General features: G+C 43.0%; 1 protein-coding gene across 9 annotated transcripts in view; it reads left to right on the forward strand.

Moving 5' to 3' along the window:
* The window catches only part of ULK4 (unc-51 like kinase 4), a 370,052-nt gene that overhangs the window by 199,514 nt on the left and 152,349 nt on the right, over positions 1-18,189 (forward strand). For 8 of the 9 annotated variants that reach the window (XM_053265063.1, XM_053265068.1, XM_053265061.1 and 5 more), the window contains exon 32: positions 8,493-8,598. In XM_053265063.1, the coding sequence (XP_053121038.1) occupies positions 8,493-8,598 (106 nt within the window). Of the gene's footprint in view, positions 1-8,492; positions 8,599-17,769; positions 17,888-18,189 lie in introns of those variants that run through there. The other variant, XM_053265069.1, reaches the window with a different exon arrangement.

The following is an 18,189-nucleotide window of genomic DNA, read 5'->3' on the forward strand; positions in this document are numbered from 1 at the left end:
CCTTCCTGGTAGCGATTACATCCACCAGGAGAATATCTGAACTTCGGGCCTTGTCTATAAATAAATCCTTCCGCATCTTCCTCAAAGATGCTGTTCGCCTGATTCTGATCCCTTCTTCCGCCCGAAGGTAGCGTCTCCCTTGCACCTTTCTGAAGACATGTTCTTCCCATCTTTTTGCCCTCACCCTTCCCACCCTACCAAAAAACGGTGGCACAAGCTGTATGTACGTCATTGCCTGAAGGTCTATATTAAGCGTTCTGCATCCTTCCGTGTCTCTGACACCATGTTTGTCTCCTTTCATCCTTGTTCTATGGGCTTGGCGGTGTCATCTTCTCCCATAGCAAGGTGGATAAAAGCATGCATTTCTATGGCCTATGAAACGCAGCGCCTCAGACCTCTGGTCTCTATTATGGCTTATTCAATGAGAATGGCAGCAACCTCAGCGGCTTTCTCCACTAACGCATCCGTCGACAAGATCTGCAAGGCTGCCATGTGGGCTTCTTCCTCGACCTTCACAAGGCATTACAAAATCAATGACTACGCCTCAGCCAGAGCCTCCTTGGGACGGTGGGTTCTTCAACAGGTTCTTCCTTGACAGTAGGCCAGACCGCTCCCACCTGTGTTGGTCAGCTGTGGTATGAGATGTCCCTGGCTTGCAGCAATTGAGAACGGAGCATTGGTTTCACTTACCGTGAAGGCTTCTTCTGGTTTTTGAAGCCAGGGACATCTCGGCCCACCCAGCTGTGGCGCTCTGGCCTACCTTCTGTCAAGGACCGGGTTAATAAGAATCAGGGCGCTGTTCTGTCTACTTTTCCTTGTTTTCTTCCTTCTATTTCTTGTTCCTGCCTGGTTACGTCCTCTCGGCCTGAAAGAACTGAGGAGGGATTATCCCCCTCAGGCTTGGGTAGGCGTGACTTATTTCTTATCCAATCAAATTCTGTCCTGCCTTGGAGCTCCTGAAAGGGATAACCCAATGAGATGTCCCTGGCTTCAGCAACCAGAAGAAGCCTTCACGGTAAATGAAACCGATGCTCCAATTTTCTGACTGAAAGTGTCCCATTCTAGTCCATTTTAATTCACTGATGCCCCAGATGTCAATCTGTAGTCGATAAATTTCATCTTTCACTGTGTTGAGCTTCCCCATATTCATGCTTCTTATATTCCACATTCCAATTGTAATTCTGTCTTTGCAGCTTCGGATTTTCTTTTCCCTCACGGCAACATCAGCTGCTAGACGTTCAAAAGGCTTTAGTCTAACTGCGTCACAAACACCATCGGTATTCTGAGAGATCCTCAGCTCTTCCTCAGTAGCATGTTGAGTACCATCCAACCTGAGGGGCCCATCATCCAGCACTACATCGACAATCATCATTATTATTATTATCTCTTGTTTACACAGTCAGACAGGTGTTATTGGCTGGTTTGTTTAACCAGACATCGAGTCCTTCCCAAGGACCTGGGATGCCAGAATTTTATTGTCAATTGTTATAGATATCGTTGCAGAATATAGGCTGTTCCCAGTCAAACTGCTTTTTGTAATTGGCTGATGGTGATTTCTGTGGCCCCTATGGTGTTGAGGTGCTCTTCAAGGTCTTTTGGAACTGCACCCAGGACGCCAATTACCACTGGGATTATTTTGGTCTTTTTCTGCCACAGCCTTTCAATTTCAATTTGTAGATCTTTGTATTTGGTGATTTTTTTTCGATTTCTTTTTCTTCTATTCTGCTATCCCCTGGTATTGCTATGACGATTATTTTGACTTGTTTTTCTTTCTTCTCGACTACAGTTATATCTGGTGTATTGTGTGGCAGATGTTTGTCTGTTTGTAGTCGGAAGTCCCATAATATTTTTACATCTTCATTTTCTACCACTTTTTCAATTTTATGGTCCCACCAATGTTTGGCTACAGGTAGCTCGTATTTTTTGCAGATGTTCCAGTGTATCATCCCTGCTACTTTGTCATGCCTTTGTTTGTAGTCAGTCTGTGCGATCTTTTTACAACAGCTGATTAGGTGGTCCACGGTTTCATCTGCTTCTTTACAAAGGCGGCACTTGCTGTTTGTTGTTGATTTTTTGACTTTTGCTCTTATTGCATTTGTTCTTAGTGCCTGTTCTTGTGCAGCCAGTATTAAACCCTCTGTTTCTTTCTTCAAGTTGCCATTATTATTATTATTATTATTATTATTATTATTATTATTATTAAACTTCTATACCGCCCAAACTTTCATCTCTGGGCGGTTAACATAAAAAGAATTAAAACACATATAAAAGTTAAAACAATGCAACAATTTTAAAACAGCCATAAAATTAAAAACATAGTTTTTAAAAGCTGGGAAAGCTTGGGTGAAAAGATGGGGTTTCAGGTGTTTTTTGAAAAATTGCCAGAGATGGGGAGGATCGTATCTCAGCAGGGAGGGCATTCCACACTCTCGGGGCAGCGACCAAGAAGGCCCATCTCTGTGTAGCCACCAGACGAGTTCGTGGTAACTGGAGATGGACCTCCTCAGGTGACCTCAATGGGCGGTGTGGGTCATAGTGAAGAAGACACTCTCTTAAATACCCAGGGCCTAAGCCGTTTAGAGCTTTATAAGTTATAACTAGCACTTTGTATTTTGCCCGGAAACCTATTGGCAGCCAATTTTGTCTATCCATGTGGTTTGCTTGGTAGAATACAGGAGTGGTTTACCATTGCCTTCTCCCACACAATATGAAATGATGCCTTTGTGCTTGTCACTGAAGTGATCGTCCACCTCCAGCACCTTCGTATATCACTGCTGCCCAATATAGGTGCAAATTATAGTAGAGAGGAAATAAGAATATGGTTTTTCAGATTCTAACCTCCCTTCATTTGTTTGCATTTTAGAACATATTTTAAAGATAGATCACATCCTTTATTTTATATCTCTCTACATGAGCATAGATCACATAGGAGACACTGGAACATGAATCACAAAGGATACCGTGGAATTCTCTTGTCCCTCTTAGCTCAGCTATTGGTACACTTGTGCACCATAGAATACCAGCCACTGCACAGACTGGGAGGCTCATGTGTACACTCTTACAGTCATTCAGCCATTGCTCTCTTTCCTAGTGCCCCCAGCTTACAAGTTATTTTAGCACAACAAACAATATCAAATCCAATTTGCAGTCATTGATTGCATGCAATGAAAAGTAGTGCTGATCCACTTCACATTTAGGGCCTAGTTGATCAATTAAGTGAAACCTGCATCTATACAGGGTCTACATAGTTTATCATTATTCTATCTATCTATCTATCTATCTATCTATCTATCTATCTATCTATCTATCAAATTTATACCCCGCCCAAACTTACGTCTCTGGGCGGCTAACAACAATTAAAACACATATAAAAGTTAAAACAGTTCAACATATAGCAACACATATAAAAGTTAAAAAAACCACAATAATTTAAAAACCATAAAATTAAACAAAATTAAAATCTTCTTCCTCTGTTTGAATTCTATATAAACCCCTCAGGAAAGGGCTATATAATGCCTGGGTTCAAATTTAATGCTTAAACCATAGTTTAGATTATGATGAAAAGGCTCTCTCCTTGGGCTCATGTGTTCGCCTCTCCTCCCTCTCATGTGAGGGGGATCAATTGAAAGCTTCCACTTCTGGTTTTAAATAAGCCACAATGTTCTGTTATGTTCACATTTTGGGGAAACTGTTATTTATTCTAACTGCGGTTAGTTTAAATGGAATCCACAGTTTTAAACATCCTGATTTATTTAGAGCTTTCAGTGGCCAGTTTCAATCTTGATTTATTTGGAAATTAGGAACATAAGCTGCCTTATCCTGAGTCAGACCATTGCTCCATCTACTGTGTCTCAGTGTTGTCTGCACTGACTAGCAGTGGCTATCCAAGGTTTTGGGCAGGAGTCTTTCCCAGCCCTACCTGGAGATGCCTGGGATTGAACCTGGGACCTTCTGCCTGCAAAGCAGATGCTCTACCACTGAGCTACAGCCCATTCTGGCTAGAATAAGCCAAGATGAGTCAGATTGGATGGATCTGGCTTGTTCTTAGTCAGGAGTGGAAGTAGAATCCCTCCCTCCCCCATGTGTGAAGGGGAGGGTGTGTGTACACATCCAGTGCTAGTGGATGTCATGCAAAACCAGAATTGAGTCCTGGCTTCATGTGAACTGGGCCACTGTGTTTATAAAGGACTTCATGGACTTCTAAAAAAATTACAGTAATTATATTGTTTGCCAACAAAGGTCATGTTAGAAACTCAGAGAAAGAGAGATGCCCCAAGTAATTGCAGTTTAACAACTGTAATTTCATTAAGTGGAATAAAATTACTGTGTAAAATGTCATAGCACTGGTGATTTAGTTATACTACAACTCTGAAATTAACCCTTACTATATTTTTTATCTGTCAGAGCAATAGAGAACAAATGAATTTATCTCAGGAAAGATAAACAGCACAGGTTTAAAATTTTGTAGTATGGATTACTGTAAGGTTTTGATACACTAAAATGTCTACATTGCAAGGTTTATGCAAGATTTTATTTATCCCTACTTACCATACTAGTTTTAAACACTCAAGAATAACATCATCCATTGTCATCCATCCCTTCACATGTAAATTGTTTTTAAAATCTTGTGGCCTACAAAGAAGGTGTAATATTTGTGGGTTCTTCTCTGTGATCCAATATTTATTTATTTATTTATTTATTTATTTATTTATTTATTCATTCTTTCCTTGTTGTGCCCTTGGTATTTCATAGCTGGCCTGTTTGAGCACTGAAGCAATTAGTTTTGAGAAGGCTGATTCTTCAGGGTCCAGTGCTTTCTTGCCTTTCATTTGCTGAAGCTGTACATTTTAATGAAGTTGTTTCATCTATGTTGCCAAACACTAGAATTTTGCTGCTTCAGTTCTAATTATCTCTGCTGGCAAATGCTGTGTTTTATTAAAGCTGTCAAGAGCACTGTTCATTTAATGTCTACAGTCTGTGGTGTCGTACACACAAATTAGATCAGCTTTTCTCATTGATGGATTGTGTAGAACTTAAATACTTTCTACATAAGCCTTGGAAATCCAGTGTAACAGCCACCAGTGATTCCATATGCAGAGAGGAGTATATCTGTGGCTGCATGAGACTTGAGCCAAATAGAAAATGCAGGAGCTGATGTGGTAGTCGTCTCACAGGATTGTTCTAGCTAAAATTTCACATGGGTGTTACAATTGCCATTTCCCCCAGACCTTTTCTTCTCATCACAGTGTCTTTCAGCATATCCACTAACATATCCTAAAATGTGCAATGGTGAGATAAAAGTATGGCCCTGTTTGGACATAGCATGAAACCTCAGGTAGACGAAGCTGTGGTAAATCTGTGAAGCTGGGAATCATGCCGCAGACAATTGACTAACCGTGGTTTGACAACCTCCAGCTTCTGGGCAGAAGAACTCCTTCCTCTTCCTAGCCTGCCCAGGAGGGGCATAGCTAGGGGAGAGGAGGCCTGTGTTCACCCCTTTCCAGTGGCTCCTTGGAGTGAGGGAGATAATGAAGGAAATAGGGAGGGGTGGAGCTGGGGTGGCCCTCAGGAGCTGGGGGGCCCAGGTTCTTTGAACCCATCCGCTCAATTATAGCTACACCGCTGCTGCCCAGGCTGCATCCCAACAAGTTATGTTCCTCTTGCGTCGCCAGACTGGGCAAGGTGTCAGCACACTAGTGAAGCTGCAACCATTGGCTCTGATGTTAGGGGGCATGTTCAGTGTGATCATGCCTTTTTGGCAGTGTTTGCCCGCCCTCAGCAGGGCAAATTCATTTTAACACTTGCCTCACACTGCTCAAACAACTGTCTTCTGCAGTTGGGGAAGAAGGGTCTTGTGCACCCCCTCTTCCCTCCCCTGGGAAGAGAGGATTGGGCCCCTCTCTTCCCACTTGTACTGGTTAAAAATAGACTGCACAAGCATTCCCTTTGCTTCTTATATGTTCACAGAATGTATGTATGTATTTATTTTTCTATGTAAAGGTTCTTTGAGAACTTTGTTCTTTGAGAACTTTGGTTGAAGAGCGGTATATAAATATTTTTCTTCATAGTATAGTAGTGTAGAGTGAGTTTGTTACCAGCAATGGTCATTTGTGACACACCCACACCAACCTATTGTCCAGCAGATATGGCAGGAGATGCATGGACCCCTTCCAGTGTTCCTTCTAACAGGGATTCCCAGATGTTGACTACAGCTCCCAGAATCCCCAGCTGCAATGGCTTTTGCTTGGGGATTATGGAAGTTGTAGTCAACAACATCTGGGATTCCCTGTTAGAGGGAACACTGCCCCTTCCCCATTTATCCATGTATTTCTATTTTTTCCTCCCCCTATACCCCCATCCTTTCCCTGTATATGAGTGCCTATGTATAGATGGATAGGATGAGACTGCTAGGAATAGGTCAGGATTACTTGGGATTTGCCGCTTTGATTTTTGGCCGTGTTCTATTTTTTGTGCAAGTTGGTAGTTGGAAGGGGCCCCAGCCTCTTCCTCTTGTTACAAGTATGGTTGGTCTCAGCTAAACCTCATGAGAAGAACTGTCCACCTAGAGCAGGATTAAATCACACAAGAGCTTCTTCTTGTGTGACAAAGATGGATCCTGCCCTGAAGTGGACCCCTTTCCCACGAGAGCGCCTGGCCATAAAGTCACTAATGTGGGCTGGAAGGATTTTACCACCTGGTCTGGTTGACAGTTCTACCAAAATCCTGGGAAGCGTCCCTCACAACATCCCTTCTGGTCCCAGTTACTGCTAGGAACCAAGAATATAATTGCACCCCTTAAAATAACTGTTCAATAATGGTACAGTCTGCCTTGCACAGTAAAGGGCTCTTCTTCACTAGAGGTTTCAGACAGAGACTCCATGACCATCTGTCAGGGAAGTTGTAGCAGTTTCCTGCAATGAGCCAAGAATTGGACTGGAAGATGTTCAAGCAGGCAGTCAGATCATTATAAATTTGTGTCCAGTTTGGGTTCAACATTTTTTTAACCCTCCAGTTTAATCCCAGATACAGACACTAACTTTTAAAAAGTGGTTCGGTAATTGGCTCAGGATACATTTCATGTAGAATAATATCAAACACTTGCATGCAATGTAAATCTAAAAAAAAAGTTCAATAATAATTTGAGGAAAAATGTTTTGAGGAAATAATTTGAAGAGAAATATGCTACTTAATTTGTTTATGCCCCCTCCCTACACTTGCATGACAGCAGTGTAATATGATTGTTCTATAGACAGCGAGGATTGTGATTCTTCCCTAGATCTCATTCTGATAATGAAGCACTTCTGTAATGAGCAAAGTTGCGCTAGCAGAAGAAGATCTCATGAGATCTTCAGCCAGAACTGGAGGGTATGGAGGCCCAGTGGGGGGAAGGGAGGGAGGAGACGGCTGGGGAAAAGCACGGCAATGCTTCCTGGCCGGGGAAGGGGGGAAACGGGGTGCAGGGCAGTTGGGCGGCAGTTGTGGGTGCAGCTGAGACTGGTTGCCTGCCAGAAACTGCTGCGTGGGGGCCAGGAAGTTGGAGAGACCATGGTTGGAAAATACTTGTAGCTTCCTGGCCAGGAAGCATTTCCACACTTTCCCCTTTCCCCCGGCCAGGCCACCACTATCACCTCCCCCCGCCCACCAGGCCTCCATTTCCTCCAGTTCTGGTTGACGATCTCACGCAATCTGCAACGGAGCAGCCAGAAGAGGATGGGAGGCAGCGGCAGCTCCCCCAAGTAACTTGCCCCCCAACGGCAATTTGTGCACACCTCTAGTGATTAGATATTAAGGTTCAAATCTAGGAATATGAATCTATATCTTTGTATATCAGAACTGATTACAGGCAGTAGCTGTGAAAGTTGTCCTATTGGTGTAGTGGTTAGAGTGTTGGACTACGACCAGAGAGACCTGAGTTCAAATCCCTATTCAGCCATGAAACTCACTGGGTGACTTGGGGCCATTCACTTATCTCTCTACCTAACATTTCTCACAGGGTTCTGGGCTCCTCAGGAGGAAGAGCAGGATATAAATGTTGAAAAATTATTTATTTATGCTTTATTATTTACGTTTATAACCTGCTCTTCCTCTGAGGAGCTCATAGCAGTGTACATGGTTATTTTTATCCTCACAACAACCCTGTGAGGTAGGTTAGGCTGAGAGATACATAACTGGCCCAGAGTCAACCAGTTAGTTTCATGGTTGAATGGGAATTTGAACTCGGGTCTTCCCTGTCCTAGTCCAACATTCTACTCACTACACTATGCTGGCATAAATAAATACACCTAGAAAGAAAAATTTGATACAGATGTAGTTGTATATTTGTTTGTTTGTTTAATATACATCCTGCTCTTACATGGGGCTTCCAATGGTTTCCCATCCCAAAGACTGATCAGTTCCATACAGTAATGCTGCCACATCAGATCCCCCTAGACCATTCAGTGGGGCCCCTTTCATAATTAAGAAATTCTTACTCAGATTTATTTTTCTTACAGGAGCACCAGAATGCACTGCTGGGAAATACAATGCAGAGTGCAGTTGCAGTCTTAAATAACCTGGTTTCCTATAAAAATAGAAACATGACTTTACTTTATGAACAAGGTATGTATTTCTCACATCTGTAATTCGCTTTACGTTTATTGTATGCAAATGTCTCGAAGTTGGTTTAATCAGAAATCATGCAGACAATTGCTACTGGAGAGTTCGTTAGGAGGAGCAACAGTCAGGTCTTCAGTAGAACACAGTGGGCTTTCACTAGGACTCCGCTACACCTGATAGTGATCTTGCATGTTTTTGTTAAAGAAGCATTGATATTTATTTATTTGTTTGTTTATTTAATACATTTCTGTACTGCCTAAAACAAAAGTTCTCTGGACGGTTTACCAGAGAACCAGCAGGGTTTTGGTTTGGCACCAAGTTCCAAGGGGCTAAGGGTCTCTGCATGCCAACAATCCGTCCGGGAGCACTGGGATTTTAAGGCAGTCAGGTAGAGGGGGTAGCAAGCCCATACAGAGAATGGCCCAGCTTCAATGGTTCCTTTTAAGTTTTCAGTTATTCAGCTTTAAAGGTCCAAGGATGTCCAGGGCAATCTTGCAGGTATCCCCTCAAAATGTTCATGCAAGGAATTGTCCGAGGATAGTGATTTCAGGTCAGGGTCAGGATTCAACAGTCCAGTGATTCAGCTTGAGAAGAAAGGGGTGTGGGGAGCTGAGTGCAAAAGCAGGCATTTGGCTGGGCAAGCTTTTAGAAGAGTAGAGGGCACACCATGCAACCACACTTGCAACATAAAAAGTCACACGTATGTGTCTAAATGTTTAGACTATTTATAGGCTTTTCCTTCTGGAGATCTCCTAGCAGGGTCTGTAAAGGTGGGAAAGTTTGAGAATTGGAGAAGATAATTGTGGGTCTTTTTGTAGAGATGGGGGGCGGAAATGCATGCATGGGGGAGTATGCTGTTCAGATGGATTGCTAAGACAAAAGGGCCCTAGTATGCCAAACTGAATTAACTGTCAGAGTTTGCTTTGATTGCATTCTAGGGTGCAGCTACTCAGGTTCTCCAGGCTTGTCTTTTATCTAAGATATTTGTTCCACGTGGAAATTTGTCAGATTCAAAGCTGAAATTCAAGATGAAGGGGAGGCAGTCTAAGAATCTGCCATTTCTTCTCAGGGTATTTACACAAGGGTTTGTGGCACTGAAGTTTACCTCTAATATCCTGATATACTTACATTCTTGTAAGCCAGGAAATACCAAGACAACCATTGAGTAACTGTGGAAGTATGGCTGCCTCAGGCTCAGGCTTGGCTCACCATTCATGTCAAGGTGAACTACATTTTTCATAGGCCTCAAGAAGTTTCTGCCATTTTTATTTTTTGCTTTTTCAGTATGTACCAGAGAATTGGATTGGCATGTTAGAGAAGGGCCTTGCTTTTTTAAATGGTAAAACCACTAAATACTGGAAAGATGGAAGTTCTGTTGTTGTCCTTTAAGCCATCTTCCTAGGAAAGAAAGGAATCTGTTCTTATTTATATAGTACTTTCCATGCACATGATGCTGTACAAAGAATGAGATGCAAGCTTGGCTGGAAGAAGAAAGTTCTGGGGTAGAAATGTAGGACTGGGTACCATCAGCATATTTATTTATTTATTTATTTATTTTTACATTTTTATACCGCCTTTCGTTAAAAGAAAACCCCAAGGCGGTTTACAAAAATTAAAAACATACAGTAAAAAGCAGTAAAAACATCAAGCTATCATATCAATGGTACTGGAAATCATGAGCATAGGAAGCTGCCATATACCGAGTCAGACCATTGGTCCATCTAACTCATTATAGTCTACACAGACTGGCAGCAGCTTCACCAAGGTTGCAGGGAGGAGTCTTTCTCAGCTCTGTCTTGGAGATGCCAGGGATAGAACTTTGAACATTCTGTATGCAAGCAGGCAGGTGCTCTTCCCAGAGCAGCCCAGTCTCCTAAAGGGAATATCTTACAGTGCTCACACATGTAGTCCCCCATTCCAATGCATACCAGGGTGGATCCTGCTTAGCAAAGGGGGCAAGCCATGCTTGCTGCCAGGAACAATGTATATAGAGAGAGAGAATAACAAGGGATCAAGAGCAGAGCCCTAAGGGAGTGTGACAGAAAAAAGATACCATTTGAGAACATAGTCATGGAGACCTAAGGCATAGAAACAAGAGACCGATTAACAGTATCAAAAGCAGCAGAGAGTTCTAGAAGGATGGGACCAGAATGGAGATGTTTTAAATTGGCAATGAGGCAATCATTGGTGAATTTTGTGAGGGCAGTTTTGGTATAGTGCAGGATATAGAAGCCAGGTTCGAGGGGGTCAAAAGTAGAGTAGAGTAAGAAAGTCTAGGCAGTGGGAGTAAGTAGCACTTTGCAGGAGTTTGGAGGCAGAGAGCAGAAGGGTGTCTGGGTGATAGCTGGAGAGGGAGGATAACTGGAGGTTGGTTAAAAAAAGTGATAGGGGAGACAGTGGCATGTTTGAATGCCATCTGGAAGGAGCCAGAGAAGCAAGAGAGATAGCTGATGTGATGAGAGGGGATAGTGGCAAGAGAGATGTTCACCACATCAGGAGGGAATAAGATCATATAAAGGGATTCAAAGAGTATGGCAGGGTAGACAATTCATCAAGCAAGATGGGAGGAGAGGGTGGACAGAGGTAAATGAGTGTGCAAGCCCTAGGAAGCGGGATGGAGGAAGCAAGGGTAGAATGTATGGTTTCAGTTTTGGTGTTGAAGCAGAGCCTTGGCAGAGAGAGAGAAGGGAAGAGGTGAAAGGGTAGCCCTTAGCAAGGCATAAAAGGTGGAGAAGAGGTACTGAGAGAACTGGTTCAGATCAGGGAGGTGTTTGGCCAGTTGTAGGGCAGATAAGGAAAAGAAGATGAATATACAATAGATATAGTCAGCCATCTACTCCAGTGTGATCTCCATGAGAACACAAATGAAGATATCGAGTGAAAGGAGTGAACCTGGATTGTGAGTGAGGGGGTGTATAGGTTGCTCGGAGAGGGAGGCAAACATGTCAAAGTTCGAGGACAGAAAATAATTGAAGGCAGAAACTGCAGAGTCAAAGGAGGATGCAGAGGTGAAGGTGAAGACAATACTTCTTCTTGTCCATATTCCATAGTAGAGAAGTTATAAGATGGAGTAGTTCTTGGTTAAGACAAAATCAAGAGAATGCCCAAGACAGTGCATGGGGGAGTCCTTCCAAAGCCAAAGATCAAAGGAGAATAAGAACATAAGAACAGCCCTGCTGGATCAGGCCCAAGGCCCATCTAGTCCAGCATCCTGTTTCGCACAGTGGCCCACCAGATGCCACTGGAAGCCACAGACAGTTGAGGACATGCCCTCTCTCCTGCTGTTACTCCCCTGCAACTGGTACTCAGAGGCATCCTGCCTTTGAGGCTGGAGGTGGCCCACAGCCCTCTGACTAGTAGCCATTGATAGACCTCTCCTCCATGAAGTTATCCAAACCCTTCTTAAGCCATCCAGGTTGTTGACTGTCACCATATCTTGTGGCAGAGAATTCCACAAGTAGATTATGCGTTGTGTGAAAAAGTACTTCTGTTTGTTGGTCCTAGATTTCCCGGCAACCAATTTCATGGGATGACCCCTGGTTCTAGTGTTATGGGAGAGGGAGAAGAATTTCTTTCTCTCCACTTTCTCCACACCATGCATGATTTTATAGACCTCTATCACGTCTCCCCACAGTCGTCTTTTTTTCTAAACTAAAAAGCCCCAGGTGTTGTAGCCTTGCCTCATAAGAAAGGTGCTCTAGGCCACTGATCATCTTGGTTTCCCTCTTCTGTACCTTTTCCAGTTCTACAATGTCCTTTTTTAGATGTGGTGACCAGAATTGTACACAGTACTCCAAGTGTGGTCGCACCATAGTTTTGTATAAGGGCATTATAATATTAGCCATTTTATTTTCAATCCCCTTCCTAATGATCCCTAGCATGGAATTGGCCTTTTTCACAGCTGCCGCACATTGAGTCGACACTTTCAACGAGCTGTCCACCACAACCCCAAGATCCCTCTCCTGGTCAGTCACCAACAGCTCAGATCCCATCAGCATATATCTGAAGTTGGGGGTTTTCGTCCCAATATGCATCACCTTACACTTGCCAACACTGAACCGCATTTGCCACTTTGTCGCCCACTCCCCCAGTTTGGAGAGATCCTTTTGGAGCTCCTCAAAATCCATTTTGGATTTCACTACCTGAAAGAGTTTATTATCATCTTCAAATTTGGCCACCTTGCTGCTTACCCCTGCTTCTAGATCATTTATGAATAAATAAAAAGCACTAGTCCCAGTACAGATCCCTGGGGATCCCACTTCTTACTTTCATCCATTGTGAAAACTCTCCATTTATCCCTACCCTCTGTTTCCTGTCTTTCAACCAGTTAGCAATCCACACATGTACTTGTCCCCTTATCCCATGACCACTAAGTTTCCTCAGGAGTGTTTGATGAGGAACTTTGTCAAAAGCTTTTTGGAAGTCCAGGTAGACTATGTCAACTGGATCACCTTGATCCACACACTTGTTGACACTCTCAAAGAACTCCAAAAGGTTGGTGAGAATTCTAGAGAGAGGAAATGGGAAGTAGCTAAGTCAGAGGGATCATCCAAATGGATGTTGGAATTGCCAAAGAATAAGATAAAGATGTCATTGGATAGGAAAAAGGCAGGAATGTGCACGGAACAGGATTTGCCTTCTGTTCTGAGCAGAATGCAAATCCCTGGAACATTCTGTCCAGGCTCGGACTGGCTCACCGAGCAGCAGGGCATTTTCCCGGTGCACCCTCGCCTGGTGCGCCCTGCTGCGCTCGCTGCACTCTCCCCGCGCCAGCTGCCCGGCTCCCCTTCCCCCCTCTCCCTGTCCGGAGACTCCCATCTCCTCTCCTTCCAATTGGTTGGGAGAAGTAGGTTCAGACTGCCCTTAGGGCAACAGGGCATATTCCCAGTGTGCCCCACCCCACCCCTGCGCCCCAACTCCCACCCTTAATTACCCATTCTGCTCAAAACCTGACCCCTCCCCACATACATTCCACCACCCTCTCAGTGCCCCCAGTCCGGCCCTGTTTCTGGACAAGTCAGTTGTTCTGACAGAACGAGCTCAGAAAGTTCCAAGTGTTCCGAACATCATTTTGGCTGACTGTTTTCCCTTTCTGACTGGTTATGGCACTGGCTTCCAATTGGCGTCCATCCCGAGGTACTATGCTCTTGGTGGTCTCCGTATATAGAAGAATAATAGTGTGCAAATTGCTCTCCATCAACTGCTCAAGTTGAAACAGCAGCAAATTCTGAGTGCAAATTCCTTGCTCTTCTCAGCCCTTGGGGGCTTAAAAAGCCCCTTAGTTCTGAACCAGTTCATCCCAACAGCAACATCCCCTGGTGCCTGGTAAGAGCTGAAGAGTATGACACCATTTTTTTCCTGAGATTATGCATCTCCGAAGAGTGTCATTAAACAACCAGGAGCTAATGAATAAGGGCAGAAATAATTTATTAATTCTTGCAGGGAGGAAGGGATGTTCTGGACTTTCTCCTGCCGCATTTTTAGTTGGGACTGTGGGTTCTGTCAGCACTGCAAATTCTTTCCGAAACCCATCAATCCTGTTCAGATTGGAGCTAGAGGCCAGATTAAACTGTGAAATGCATTGTGGTGTATTTCTTTCTGTGCTTGCTCATTCCTCTCCCTCCCCAAAAAACCATAGTGAAGTGTGCATTCAAAATTGGAGGGAGAGAGTCTGGGGAGAGGAATTAGAAGGGGGAAGTCTCCCTTTAGCTAGTGGATTTCGGGGAGGGGAGGAAGCTGACCTTAGAGCTGGAAAAGTGCAGATCCTGCTGGAGTAGCTAAAAAAAGGGAGTTGGAGGCATAGCTGAGGCTCTGTGCCAGATTGCACCCAACCACATCTGAATGAAAATTGTAGAGAGCAAGCCAACTAAGAAGCAAGGAGATCACAAGCCAATTAGAAGCCAGTGCCAAAACCAGCCAAAAGGGGGGAAACAACCCACCAAAACAGAGCTTGGAGCATTCCCACTCAGAATGGAGACATTCTGTTCTGAGCTTAAAACCTGAAACGGCTTGTTGCGAGTTGGAATGTTCTGAGCTCAGAACATTATGCACATCCCTAGAAAAAGGTAAACCAGGTATCAAGGCCTGAAATGAAGTTTGAGAGGGAGCCAGGAGGGGCAATATGTTTCCATCTAGATGATTGAAAGAGACTATGGTGGATGCCCAAGGATATTGCGAAAAGCTCCACTTCACAGGATTACAACTCAGTTACGGAGGTGTACAGTGATCACAGCAGACTCTAGATATTTGTGAAGTTAGCATTATAATATGTCTTTACTAGTATGCACTATAACCTCATGCCTTTGCCTATACAAACTTATGGGCTAAGAACTCAACAGAAGTTCTTTGCTTCCTGAAGTACAGCCCAGTGTTAACAAGTCTCTGTAACCACCCTTCGTTACTACGCTTGGCTTAACGTGGAGAAAATTAGTTTCAAATGTGTGTAGTCCAGCCAACAACTATATTAACGTTAAGATACTAGGGAAAGTTGGTCGCAGTGTAGACACGTTGGAAAGGACAAAAGAGAGTAGACGTGTACCTTGAAAACAAAGAGTTGCTTTATTGAGGGGTAATAAAGAGTACAGAAAATGAGAAAGGGTGATTAAGCAAGAGATTAGTGCCTAGTGACCTCACTAATGATCGTCTTCCCGTCATGAGGTTTGGCAGAATCTCTGTAAATGGCTCAGGTATCAACTAAAGCCCATTCACCATGCCATAGTGCTGAGAAGGGGGAAAAGGTTTGAAGGTGAAAGAAAGAGAAAAGAGTAAAGCCATTTTTCATATCTACCTTATCTAACTGGGGTCCTTCTCTCCAGTTGGCTCAAGCATGTGGCAAGCTATGGGGTGCACAAGAGCAGCGTTGAGTGTGGTGTGCAGAAATTGCTAGTAGGATGCAAATGCAAGCGTGCAAGAGATCGATGCCTTCTTTGGGGAGGGTTTTATAGGCAAAAATACGTATATCCTGAGGCATGACTGAAGAGTTTGCAGAAGTATAGAAAGGTAGACTTCTGGTGTGCTTGCTCTATAGCATAGCAAAGCAGATGTCAGGAAATGCTTGCTCCATATAGGACATGAATATTGAGTATTGATTGGGTTATGTTTTGGGTGTTTTCTCCTGTGTGCTCTATAAACAAAAGAAATATTTCACAAAAGATTGCTGAAAGCAGCCTCAATAAAAATAGTAGGGGAAAACACATAGCATTTTCTGGCATTACTCACCCAATCTTGTTAACAGCAGAGAGAAAGAGGTGAGAAGTTCAACTTAGCTTTGGGACGTCCTATCAATGCATACTTATAAGGAAGAAAGAGACCTAGCATTCCTTTGCTTTTTAATTTTTATTATTCCTCTGATTTGGTCTCCCCGAATCTCTCTGTATATGTTCAGATGTAATCAGAGGGGCATTTCCTTTAGTCCATTACAGCCATTCAATGACCCGAAGGCACCATGGGAAAATGCCTTAGCAGAACAACCTGCCACTTCCGGAATGCAGCCAGCTACAGCTTTTTTTCCAAGCAGACTAGAAAAATGGCTAAGTTTGAGGTTCATTGAAGCATCCAAAATGGCTAAGTTTGAGGGGTTCATTGAAGCATCCAAAAACAGCATATCAAGCAAATCTAGTAACACCATGTACTATGTAGGCCCCACCTTGACAATGTTTCTGCTTTAGTACTTTCCATATATATAGACTTCTCTCTGGACACTTGAGAAAGAAAAGGGGAAATTCTTCCTTATGTTCAGAGTACTGTCTACCTCCCCTAGTAGTGGTGGGTACTGGGATAAGCTAGAAAGCCTCTGCACACAAGCATCTAAACCTGGATTATTTTCCTCTAACCCAGGCTTGTATGCTCGTGTGAACCAGGGCAAAAAACCCCAAGCCCCAGTAGTCCAAGCTCTCCGCTGCAGTGCTAGTCTGGGAGTGGTGGCTGCAGAGCCCAATGGAGGCTCTGCTTGTCTGTCCTGCATGGGGGTAAGGACTCTTCCTAGCCCCCAAACCATCCCCTTCTGATTGTGTGCAAGAGTCACTTCCGCTTGTGTGTGGGATAGGTGGTTTTGGCCCCCACAGAGATGTTGCTTACTTTTCTCCACGGATTATATTTTTCTCTTTAACTTGGTTGATTATTGTCTTTCAGTTATCAATCTTTCAGTCTCTTCTATTACAAGAGATTGTGATAAGATTGAGAAAACAGGATCTGAGTTCTCATACTTTTTCAGTTCTGATTTGGGAGGATGAGAAGCTCTTCCTGGTGACATCAGAAGATTTATTCTTCTGGGATTGTTGCCATTCTAGATGTAGACTGCCCTCTGGACTCTTTACATTTTTTTCTCTCCACTTAGAGGTAATCCTTAACAAACTCCTAGGTTAGTTTTTTGTGCCTCTGTTGTGCTCTGCTGTCTCTTCTACAAAATGTATAAAGCAAGTCCCTTTAAGTTCTTATAGATCAGTCACCAGAATTTGTCTTGTTCATTATATGCTCCTCTCTCTTCTGCTGCCAAGAAACAATACTTTTGAAGGCAGATCAGAGAAATCTAGTTGCTGTTTAATTGATGTTCTTTGTATTTTACTTTCTTTTCCCCTCTCTTTGAATTTTTATGCATTAGATGAAGGAGACTATGACCAGGTTAAGATGTAATGCTAAACCATAATTAAACCACAGTTTAGCATTACTAGCATGAGCCTTAGGCATTCATTCCCCACCCCGCTGCCCGCATCCCTTTGCACACGAGGGAAGGAAATTTGCAGCTTCCATTTGTGATTTGAAACAAACATATTTGTAATTATGTCCAAACTGGACTAATCCTGGTTTGTTCTAACCACAGTTTGTGAACAAGCCAGGATATCAAACCAGGATTTGATCCTGAGAACCATAATAAAATACTGAAAATGCATAGAATAACCTGATTAAACGGACTGAAATGTACAGACATAATTAGTAAACATGTTAAAGCAGGAAAACAAAAAGTTGAGGGCAAATGTGGAACAACTCACTTTAATAGATCACAATTGAGGTATAATCAGTGCTATATCATAGGCAAATTGATATTTGGAACCTCAAATGATGATGGAACATCATTAGAGGCAGAACCCCCTGTTAACTGAACAAAGTTTAGAGGCAAAGACCCCTGATAACTGAGCAAAGAGACAGCTTTTAAAATGGTGATTCTCTTATATTTAGCAGGAGGAGAACAACTGTCCCTATCCAGTCTCAGCTCAGCATCCCTCCAGTGGCTGTTGCTGGTATCTGCCCTATGTTTCTTTTTTAGATTGTGAGCCCTTTGGGACAGGGGACCATAGAACAATATTTATGTATTGTTTATTTTTCTACATAAACCGCTTTGAGAACTGTGGTTGAAGAGCAGTATATTTATTATTTATTTATTTAAAATATTTATACCCCTCCCCTCCAGTGCAATACTGCTCGGGGCAGCTTACAACAATAACATAGATACAGATACAAGTAATAATTTTTTAAAAGTCAGATTAAAAACAATTATTAGGTTCAAATTAAAATTGAAAATTATAAAAAGCTAAAGAAGCTAAAGAACCTACCAGATATAACAAAATAATGATATTATAAAGCCTCCTTTAAAATGGT

Source organism: Hemicordylus capensis, chromosome 6 (assembly GCF_027244095.1).
Source record: "Hemicordylus capensis ecotype Gifberg chromosome 6, rHemCap1.1.pri, whole genome shotgun sequence".
NCBI classification, from domain to species: Eukaryota; Metazoa; Chordata; class Lepidosauria; order Squamata; family Cordylidae; genus Hemicordylus; species Hemicordylus capensis.